At 48.4% G+C, this 11,283-nt stretch overlaps 1 protein-coding gene across 1 annotated transcript; it reads right to left on the reverse strand.

The window, feature by feature from the left end:
* Positions 1 to 7,173: 7,173 nt before the first annotated feature.
* On the reverse strand, positions 7,174 to 10,873 carry Fzd2 (frizzled class receptor 2). The gene has a single exon (XM_046442891.2). The coding sequence runs from the start codon at positions 10,516 to 10,518 to the stop codon at positions 8,821 to 8,823; it is 1,698 nt and encodes a 565-aa protein (XP_046298847.1). The 5' UTR covers positions 10,519 to 10,873; the 3' UTR covers positions 7,174 to 8,820.
* Positions 10,874 to 11,283: the final 410 nt, after the last annotated feature.

Consider the following 11,283-nt stretch of genomic DNA (forward strand, 5'->3'; position numbering starts at 1 on the left):
CAAAAAATACCTTCCCTCTACCTTTCTAAGTTCCTTGGCTGGGCTATGAATTAAATGGAACATAAAACAGATTAATGGAAAAAAATTATATTTAATTACATACATATAAAAGGAAGTCCCACTAAACATGAAGGTCAGATGACTGAAGTTTATGTAGTACCCTGAACTCCAAAAAAGAAAAAGGACCTTGGTTTTGTTTTTGTTTTTGTTTTATGGTGCTGGGGATCTAACCCAGTATAAGGCAAGCATTCTACCAACTGAGCTATATCCCCAGCCCAATCTTTTTGGGTGAGGACACAAGTGATGGGAGGCTAAGAGGAGGAACTGATGGTAAGTATATGTGGTATTATTATGCAGATAAAATCTCTTAGTAAGTATTTAATAAATGCCAGTTAAGCTTATTCATTCGTGTGTTGGATCAGTGGATGTGAGTTTTTAGGTAATAAAAGTTATGTCCCAATAGCCCTCTGCCTGATTCAAATATTTTACTAATACAGATTTCCTTCACAGAGATAGGTTTATTTCATAAAAGTACAGTTTCTCAGATTTACTTCTGTGTCTGTAGTTTCTCCAGAATAAATAGTTCAAAATATGACAAAGAAGTACATTTTGGTATAGCCAGGCATACATTTGTAATCCCAATGACTTGGGAAGGTTGAGGCAGGAAGATTGCAAATTCAAGGCCAGTCTAAGCAATTTAGCAAAACCCTGTCTCAAACAAAACAGTACATTTTGGGGTAGCACATTTTGATATCCTATAGTCATATTTTTGGGTGGTGTATTATGAACTCTAATACTTCCGTATTTGATCTGGGCACAGTCTCAAATATTTGGATGAGTTTGCTTAACAAAATATGTGATAATGCCCCAAGAGCCACATAAATATGTATCCACTCATTCATTCAACAAACTTGATTGTCAAATGCATGTGGGCAGGAAGAAACTGGATTTATGCAGCTCTAGAATTTAGCAACTGTCTGATTCATAAGTACCAAATATACATCCTAGGGCTAGGCATTTAACTCATAGGCAGAGTGCTTGCCTAGCATGCAAGAGACCCTGGGTTCAGTTCTAAAAAACTCACATCCACTGATCCAACACATGAATGAATAAGCTTAACTGGCATTTATTAAGTACTTACAATGTGCCAGGCACTATTTCAAGCACTTTGCTTGAATTAGTTTGTTTATTACTCACTCTAGTTGCAAGGAAATTGCAATTCCCATTTACAGATGATGCAAAGAAAGTTTCATTAACTTGCTCAAGGTCAGCAGTTAGCAAGTGGCTGAGGCAGGATTCTAGCCCAGGCAGCTGGTTCCAAAAATCTGATGTTGGACTTTTTTTTTTTTCTTGGTACCAGGGATTAAACCCAGGGGTACTTAATCACTGAGCCAAATCTCATGCCTTCCCCCTTTTTTGAGACAAAGTCTCGCTAAGTTGCTTGGGGGCCCCACTGTTACTGAGGTTGGCCTCGAACTTGTGATCCTCTTGCCTCATTCTCCTGAGCTGCTGGGATTGCAGGCTTGTGCCACTGTGCTGGGCTCTTGGGCATCTTGCTGGCCTCTGAGATATAGAGATAAAAGTCACACCAAACACACCTCAAGGAGGGAACACTTAAGAAAGGAGGTAAATAAATAACAATGTGATGTGATGTGACAAATAAGAACACATTTGTGGGGACAAAGAGTGTCAGAGGATTGGACAGTGGTAAAGCTCTTTGTGGAGGGGCCATCTGACCTGAGGTAAGTTCTGAGGTGTTGGTAGTTAATATGTAGCCTAGAAGAAGGGAAGGACCTCAGGTCGTAGGAAGAGTGTGGTACAAAGCTATGGAGCTTGGTTGGTCTGCAATGTAAGATCCAGATGGTGTTTCATGTGCTAAGGGAGGGAATGTCTGGATGTTCCCTGGAGGCCTGGTAGGATTTCTTTTCCCTTCCTTTCCTTCCTTCCTTCCTTCCTTCCTTCCTTCCTTCCTTCCTTCCTTCCTTCCTTCCTTCCTTCCTTCCTTCCTTCCTTCATTTTTAGGGTAAAAGTAGTGCTGGGGACTGAACTCAGGGGCACATGACCACTGAGCCATGTATTTTATTTTTTATTTTATTTAGAGACAGGGTCTCACTGAGTGGCTTAGTGCCTCGCCATTGCTGAGGCTGGCTTTGAACTTGTGATTCTCCTGTCTCAGCCTCCTGAGCCACTTCCCAGTGGCTTACAGGTGTGCGCCACCAGGCCCAGCTTCTTTCATTCTTTCTATGCTAGAGATTGAACCCAGGGCCTCCTGCCTGCTAGGTAAGAGCTGTATCCTCTAGCCTGGTCTGGCCTGGCAGAATTTGAAGCAAGGGTTTTATGAGCTCAGACTCCACACTGTGCCCTCAACCCCCTTGGCACAGGACACTAAACCCTGTACACAGAATCCTCTACAAGCCACATCTACCCCAGAGAGTTCCTAGGGAGGACTAGACCAGAGAGAAATGCTAATTGAATTTGGGACACACCCAGTGCCACGTGGGAACAATGACTGGGAATCCTCACTCCAGCCTTCCCACCCAAGTTTCCACTGTCCCCACCAGCCACAGCCTGTCCACTCTCTTCTGTCACATTTCCCCAGGAGGCCTGAGATAAGAATACCCACCTCCCTTCCTGAATCCTTTCCTGCCACCCTTGACTCTACTAACCTAAGCAGCTGCAGAATCTGGCTCACTCAAGCCCCAGGGAGAGGAAGGTAAATGGGGAGACAGGAATTTGCTGGGGGAGCCATGGCTTTGGTCTGTACCCTCCCCTTCCACAGGGCTGAAGTGGTGATTAGTTGGTTAATTATATACAAGCCATTTCCGATTGGCATAAGCCCACCCACCCACAGAGCCTGCCCAGAAGGCAGGCAGACCTGGCCCAGGGACAGGAGCTGGGGTGTCAGCTACTTTGGGGGTGGGGTGGTCTTGACCCCTGCCATGGTGGAAGGGAACGTGATTGTCTTCCCCTCTCAGATCTCCTCCTCTCTCCCTCATCTAGGTCTCCTTCATATCTTTTCTATCCTCCCTTTTGCTTGCCCCCATACAAATCCCTTTCCCTCCCTTTCCTCCCTGTAGGTTTGGAATGAAATCACGGGGCTCTGAGTTCCGCACTAGGCCCCTACATAAACACTCTGATTGGGGCTAATTATAAGGGCCAGGTTGGGAGGCTGGAGCCTTGAGAAAGCTTTGGCGTCCAAACAAAGGGCCCAGGACTCAGCCCCCAGCCTGGGCCGGCTCCTCTCCAGCCCTCACTGGCACTGAGGCGAGGACTTCCTGGGCCACTGGCAAACCCAACAGTCCATGAGCTTATTCCCTGTCCCAAGTCACTTCTTGTTCATCTTGTTGCTTTGCCTCAGTCCTTTAGGGACTCAAATTCTGGGGCCTTCCCAGATGGCTTAGAGGAGCCACAAGACTGCAGGGGAAGGCAAGGCAGCTGGGGAGGCCTCTCAGGCTGTGAGGCTAGGGATGGGCAGGAGGGGCAGGGGGAGGCGCAGGGGAAGCCAGCTGTGACAGTCCTAGCTCTAATTAGCCAGCTTCAAAGCCTGTTGGTGAGGCCCACCAGCGTGTGCGTCTGGTCACTCAGGCGAGTAAGACATTTCTGTCCTAATCAGAGGAAAAAGAGGGAGACAAATGCTGCCTACCACCACCCTGAGGAGATTTTGAGACCCTGGGCTGGCATCCAGAGTCAGAGAAAAAACTTTAGGAACACAGGAAACATTCTACTCTGTTAAAACTAATGGTTACAATAGGTTACAAAGCCCTCAAAAAAAAAAAAAAAAAAAAAAAAAAAGAGTATCCTTTGATCCAGTGATTCTGCTTTTCAGGAATTTATCCTAAGTAGTTGGAAAACTGTTAGAATTTATTTACTTATTTGTTTTGTGGTACCGGGGGTTGAACCCAGAGGTATCTACCACTAAGCCACATCCCCAGCCCCCATTTTCTTTTTTTTTTCTTTTCCTATTATTATTATTAGTAGTAGTAGAAATAGTAGTAGTAGTACTGGGGATTGAACTCGGGAAAAATTTATCTCTGAGCTACATCCCCCAAATTTTGAGACAGGGTACTGTTAAGTTGCTTGGGTTGGCCTCAGACTTGTGATCCTCCTGCCTCAGCCTCGTGGGTCACTGGACATGGTTTCTACAATTTATTGAACTTCTACTATGCACTGATTCTGTCTGTGCAGGGCCCAACTTAATCCTCACCACAATCTTTTTTTAAAAAAATATTTTCATTAGTTATTGATAGATCTTTATTTTATTTATTTATGTATATGCGGTGCTGAGGATCCGAACCCAGTGCCTCACACATGGTAGGCAAGTGCTCTATCACTGAGCCACAACCCCAGCCCCCTCACCACAATCTTGCCTGGCAGGTACCAATGAGGTCTTGGGACTCAGAGATTAGGAAATTTGCACAAGTGCTCCCTGCAGGTCCTGCCTCATGCCCAGGCTCTCTCCAAATATGGTTGGTTTATCTGGCTCTGTATTCCTCTTTTTTCTCCCCCTCAGGCACAAATGCATTGCACATTCATTCCATCCTGCTTTTTTTTTTTTTTTTAGTTATCGGCGGACACAACATCTTTGTTTTGTATGTGGTGCTGAGGATCCAACCTGGGCCGCATGCATGCCAGGCTAGCGTGCTACCGCTTGAGCCACATCCCCAGCCCCAATCCTGCTGCATCTTGATAATTTGTTACCTGAGTGAGGAATATGATTCCATTGAGTGAATAATCTGGCTTAGGGATGATCCTTGTTTTTAGTCACAATAGTTTCCTCTCTCTGATCCCCTTTTTGTCACAGAGGTAATTAGAAACTGTGGGACTAGCTTGGGGGTCAGAGTAGGTGGGGAGAAGGCACAGCCAGGTGGTATAGAAGCTTCCTAAACTTTTATGCAAAATAATGTGTTCATGTGAATCTGGCCTTTTTAAAAATTAAAAAAATATATATTTATTATATTTTAGTTGTAGTTGGACACAATGCCTTTATTTCATTTATTTATTTATTTTTATGTGGTGCTGAGGATGGAACCCAGGGCCTCGTGCATGCTAGGCGAGTGCTCTACCGCTGAGCCACAATCCCAGCCCCACTCCCCCTTTAATTGCAGTTAGAGTTCCAAAGATATTTTAGATTCCCAGAAAGTCAGGGACCCTGAAGTTTAAATTTAGAGATGAGAAAGGTGATCTAGAGGAAGGATGCTGCTCCAGTGGGCAGAGACTACAGAAGGGAAAACTCATCTCTGAAGTGGCAGGAGCTCAGGCTGGGCTTCCCACTGTGTGCACCACAGCACCCAGGACAACTCTTCCAGAATCCAGCCCAAATCAGGATTCCAATGCCCTTAATCATCATCATCATCATCATCATCATCATCATCTAGAAGTTGGCAGCTTCTAGAATAATCTAAAGTTGGCATCTCCAGGTCCCACTGAGGCAACACCAGAATTCATTTTGGGGGGATATACAGAAGAATTTTGTCTTGGAAAATTTTGGTGGCCCATTCTGAACTGGCTCTTAAAGGATCCTCTAAAAGGACAAAGAATTTTTAACAATAGAAAACTTTTCAGGAAGGAAGGCTGGGGTAGGAAAAGCAAAAGTCAGATCAATAAGAAGGGGGAGTCTGAATAACTATCTGAACTAGACAGCTGGCTTGTGGGATGGGGGTGATTGTGGAAGAACAGGTAAAAAGTACCTGCCCAGGGCCTCAAGTGGGGGGAGGGGAGTCCCTCCTTAGCCCTCACTCTCCACCAAACACAAAACCTCACTCTCCCAGAAGGAGGAATCAATCCACTTAGGATGTGGAAACCAGTTCCTATCTATCCTGAGACCTATAGAAAATCTACAAAAGCAGACCTCTAGGCCCTGGGTTTTAACTGTGTTTTCCAAACAATGGGGTAGAGACCCCACTCTCCTGGTGCAGCATTGAATTCAGAAGGTTTACCTTTGGTTTTCCCTCCAAGACCCTTTCTCCTCTCCCTAGCCTAAATTTCCCACACTGTGGTCTAAAGCTGCCCTTCCTCCAAGTTATCTTATCAAAGAAACTGGTGTGAGGTGATGGGAGGGTTCCCCCACTGCTTTCTATAAGCTAATTCAGTCCATGACTTCCCCCTTAGAGAAGAAAAAGGCATCTTCAAGATCTGTTCTTTCCAAAAGAGGCAATTATCTTATAATTCATCTTCTTCTCCAGTCATAAAACCTATTTTGTCAGTTTTCTTAGACCCTGTTCTACATTGGCAGGAGACCTTGACGTAGGATGTGGGGGCAGAGGCAAGAAAGAAGAACCAGCTCTACCTGAGTTCTTTCCTTCCCACCACCCCCTGCTCTGGGAAGGAAAGGGTGATTGTTACTAGTCCACCATCTCTTCCTGCCATCATTGTGAGGATCCAGGACAAATGTACCCAAAGCAAACAGAGCTAAGACCCTGGGGGATTTAGGGGTGGGGGAAGCTCTCCCAAAATCTTCAACAGAGACCAGAGGTTAGGAAATCATCAGGGCTTCTCTTCCCAGTGGGCTCAGTCCCCAGCACAGCAAAATCCTATCCAATTCCCCAAGCTCTTACCATTATTACCAGGAAAGACACTCAACAATTTGTTTGTAATTAAACGCTTTCCTTCAGCATTTGGGGGGGGGGTCCTTTAGACTTGGAACAAATGGAGCGCAGGAGTGGTGACACCTCCCCCTGCCCACCAATGATTAAGGGAACCTCATGTTTACCTTCACACTCATTAGCAATTGATAAAAACTGAATTTGAACTAGCCACTGGCACAAATGATTTTGGCGGGGGAGACTATGTATTTTTTTTTGGGGGGGGGAATCTATTGAAATCCCTAGACTTCATACAATTCCAAACAAAGCCCCACATGACTTCAATTACCACCAAACATTTCCAGTTCCCCTCCCCCAACATAAGCTAACACAGTCAAACATTTCAAAGCAGGGGTTCCAACTTACTTTCTCCCTTGTCCCAAAGTCAGCCAACAAAAGATGATAAGGTACCTTTCCTCCCATAACCATTTAGCTAAAAACAAAAAAGCTAGATCTTGGGCTCCAAGCTCACTTCTCTGCACCACCCCCAACTAACTAGGTGAGGGAGACAGGGAAGGAGGAGGGAGGTGTGGTTTGGTTAAACTAATAAAATGTTACAACCCTGTTAAATACAATTAAAGGGCTAGATCTCTTGAAGATAATTAAATGCACTTTATTATTATGATTATTAGCTTTTAATTTGCACTATTATCAAGACACATGAGATGGCAAAAAAATGAGTTACGTGGCATAATTGTCTTCAAATCAATCCTTTGGAATTAAAATTCTAAAATATTCCAAATAGTTGAGGAAATTGATGTGTGTTGGAAACTGGAATTCTCATACCAGCAGTCAAAGATATTTTATACATCACTTCTCAGGCAGCTAACTTAAAAAAAGTCTTGACTTTTATTTGGGAGGGGGTAGGAGGAAGATAAGAAACATCTGTTATAAACATTCTATCAATCTTGTGATATAGAATGTCCAGTAAACACTCAACCCCACCCCCACAGCCACAAAGAGCCTGCCCACAGCCTTCTAAAGCAAAGATACCCACTTTTTTTTTCTTTTTTTGGACAAGTTTTAAAAGAAACCAGTCTTTTGTCAAAAGAAAACTAAGAATCCCATCCCATCAGTCCACCCATTCCCTCCCCCCAACCTAACCCATTTTTATTGCTTTGTGGAAATAAGAAAGAGAAAAATAGCTCCCAACAACAAAACAAAACAAACAAACAAACAAAACACATACACAAACCAACCTGCAATCTGCTAACCTGAATACCAGTTTTTTGGTTGGGGGCCAGCAGACCACCAGGAAATAAGGGGAAGGCTGCAAAATCTCAAAATCCCAGAATTTGCAAATAAATGTTCAAAGGCTCATGGTACCTCTAAAAATTCAGGCAGAGGATCAGAAATCGAAGTGGTTTGTGTATGTGTGTAGTGGGGGGACGGTTAAAACATAGCCCACAAAGCATATTCTGCCTATTTTGGACGCTTAGGGTAGCGAGCGGAAACGAAGAAAAGTCAAAGACAGAAAGAGTGGGCCAGGGCGGTGGAGGCCATACCTCCCCAGATCCCCGCCCTCTCCCCCACACCATCCTCGTTTTTTTTGTTTTTTTTTTTTCCCACGTCTTCATCTCGACTGGGAAGTTTCCAAATATCTAGTGAAGGAGTCAGGACAAATGAAGAGGGAAAGAAAAGAAGGAAAAATAAAACGAAATAAAGACGAATCCAAATCTTTAAAAAAATAATCCAACAGCTTCTACAGGCCCAGCGTCAGCGAGGAGGCTCGCAAATTTGGCTTTTATAGAAGTTAAATGGAACTAACTCCCAACTCCTCACAGCCAACAAAAACAGCGCTCAGGCTAGGTGCCTCTCCCAGCAGGCCCAGCCCTGCCAAATCACCAAAAATTTTGAACCAGAGTAGATACCGGACGGCTTTAAAAGGGCACTTAAGAAAGGAGAGACCTCCCCCAGGTTCCCACCCCAATCTTCAGCCTTGGCGCCGGCTCCATTGTTTTTTTTTTTTTTTCTCTCTCCTTTTTTTTTTTTCTTTTAAATAGAAAATATATAATTAATTTACAAAGGCTATTTACAGTTTTAATTACAAACCCGGTGGGGGTGTTGGGCAGAGTTCTCTTTAAAAAGCGACCTAGAAAAGAAATGGTTTCCATTGTTCTTTATTTAAAAAAATAAAATAGGAGTCCGTAGGGAGCCCTCCCCCCTCCCCCGCCTCGCCGCAGAAGGAAAGCACAGTGCCATCCCATCCCGGAGGTGCAGGGTAGCCGCGCGCCCTCGCTCACACGGTGGTTTCGCCATGTCGGCTGTTGGTGAGACGCGTGTAGAACTTCCTCCACGAATGCAGAGTCTTGCCGGACCAGATCCAGAAGCCCGACGTGATGCCCACGATGAGAGTCATGAGGTATTTAATCATGTAGACCGTGAAGTCGGGCGACATGCGCGGCGTGTAGTGCGCCGGGCACGGGATGGCCAAGCTCTTGCAGTGCTGGCTCACCCACGAGCGCTCCCAGTGCTCGCGGAAGGCCTGCTCGTAGAAGTAGCAGGCTATGACGATGGTGGCTGGCACCGTGTAGAGCACAGAGAAGACGCCGATGCGCACCATGAGCCGCTCCAGCTTCTCCGTCTTGGTGCCATCGTGCTTCATGATGGTGCGGATGCGGAAGAGCGACACGAAGCCGGCCAGGAGGAAGGATGTGCCAATGAACAGGTACACGAAGAGTGGTGCCAGCACGAAGCCCCGCAGCGGGTCCAAGCTATTGAGGCCCACGAAGCACACGCCGCTCAGCAGGTCGCCGTCGATCTGGCCCATAGCCAAGATGGTGATGGTCTTGACGGCCGGCACGGCCCAGGCCGCCAGGTGGAAGTACTGCGAGTTGGCTTCTATGGCCTCGTGGCCCCACTTCATGCCCGCTGCCAGGAACCAGGTAAGCGACAGGATGACCCACCAGATGGAGCTGGCCATACTGAAGAAATAAAGCATCATGAAGAGGATGGTGCAGCCCTCCTTCTTAGTGCCCTGCACCACCGTGCGGTAACCGTCTTCAGAGAAGCGCTCGTTGCATACCACACGCTCCTGGAGGACGAAGCCTGCGATATAGGCCACCGACACCATAGTGTAGCAGCCCGACAGAAAAATGATAGGACGCTCTGGATAGCGGAAGCGCTGCATGTCCACCAGGTAGGTGGTGACAGTGAAGAAGGTGGAGGCACAACACAGCACCGACCAAGTGAGGATCCAGAGGCGTGCGAAACGCGTCTCCTCCTGCGAGAAGAACATGGAGCCGTCGGGCCGCGCGGGTTCGCAGGGAGCAGCACAATCGCGCTCACCCAGAAACTTGTAGCTGAGATAAGACGGCACCTTGAGCACACGCGGGCAGTGGAAAGGGTGCTCCAGCGTGGCGTAGCGTGGGGGCGCGCCGCCTCCGCCGGGGCCTCCCGGGGTGCCACCAGCGCCAGGCTGCAGACCCGGCGGCGGCGCGGTGGTGAGCAACGCTGGCGCTCCGTCTTCGGAGTGGTTCTGGCCCACGCAGATCTGCTCCGCGCCGTGGCGCGGGAAGTGCTCGCAGCGCAGACGCTCGGGCCACTGGAAACCGAACTTGTTCATGAGCGCCTCGCAGCCCTGACGCGCGCGCTCGCAGATAGAGCGGCACGGCGGAATGGCCTGCTCCAGTACTGTGCACACGGGTGCGTACATAGAGCATAGAAAGAAGCGCAGCTCGGGAGAGCACTGCACCTTCACCAATGGATAGAACTGGTGCACCTCCAGGCCTGCGTCCTCCTGGTTCGTATGGCCCAGAAGGTTGGGCATGATGGTCTGGTTGTAGGCGATGTCCGTGCACAGCGGGATGGAGATGGGCTGGCAGAAGCCGTGGTCCGGGATGGAGATGCCCTTCTCCCCATGGAATTGGGCAGGCCCGGCGGCGGGAAGGAGCAGCAGCGGCAGCAGCAGGCGGGGCAGGGCGCTGCGGGGCCGCATGCTGGCCGCCGCCCCCCACCCAGCTCCTGGGCAGCCCCCCGCCCCCGCCCCCAACCCCGAGACCGCGCGCCTTCCCAGCTGCCGCCTAGCTGCGGCCGCCGCCTCCCGCGCCTCTTTGCAAACTTTGCTCGTGGTCGCAGAGTTGGGGAGGCCGGGCGGGGGAGGGGGCGGCGCGCCTGCCCGCTAGCTCGTCGCGGTCGGACTGAGCCGCCGGAGACACCGTGCGCCGCTGCCCTCTCTCCTCCTCTTCCTCCTCCTCTCGCCTCTCAGTTCCCCCTCTCCCCTCCCTTCTCCACCCAGCGACTCCTTTGTGCCTCCTCCAGTCCTCACCTCGGCCTCTCCGATCCCAATTAGTCGGTTTCAAGGGGGCCCCCGCTGGCGGCCCCGCCCTCTCTTCAGCCCCCCAAAAAAGGGATACTTGAAACCGCCCCGTCGAGTTCTAAGCACCGTCCCAAAATGTGCTCTCCGCCAATCAGATTTAAACCCAAGGACCAGCCCCGAGGGCTGGATTGGTCCACCACAACATAATGAGATCAGAAACCAGATGCCAACAAAACTTACCCCCCCTCTTTTTGCTTTTTAAAGAGACAAGCTATTATTACATTAAGGGCTATTTGCCCAGCCCGGGATTTCTCCGGAGTCGCCGCGGCCAGATCCGGAGAAACACATTCCCCAGAGCTGCTAGACTCCAGCGTCTCAAAGCTGGATTACTCAGCTTGCTGGGAGCCCAGGCACTCTGCTGGGTAGGGGTTCTTTAAATCCTTG

Source organism: Marmota monax, unplaced genomic scaffold (assembly GCF_021218885.2).
Source record: "Marmota monax isolate L192 unplaced genomic scaffold, Marmota_monax_Labrador192_F-V1.1 WCK01_AAM20220418_F8-fsc00205, whole genome shotgun sequence".
NCBI lineage: Eukaryota > Metazoa > Chordata > Mammalia > Rodentia > Sciuridae > Marmota > Marmota monax.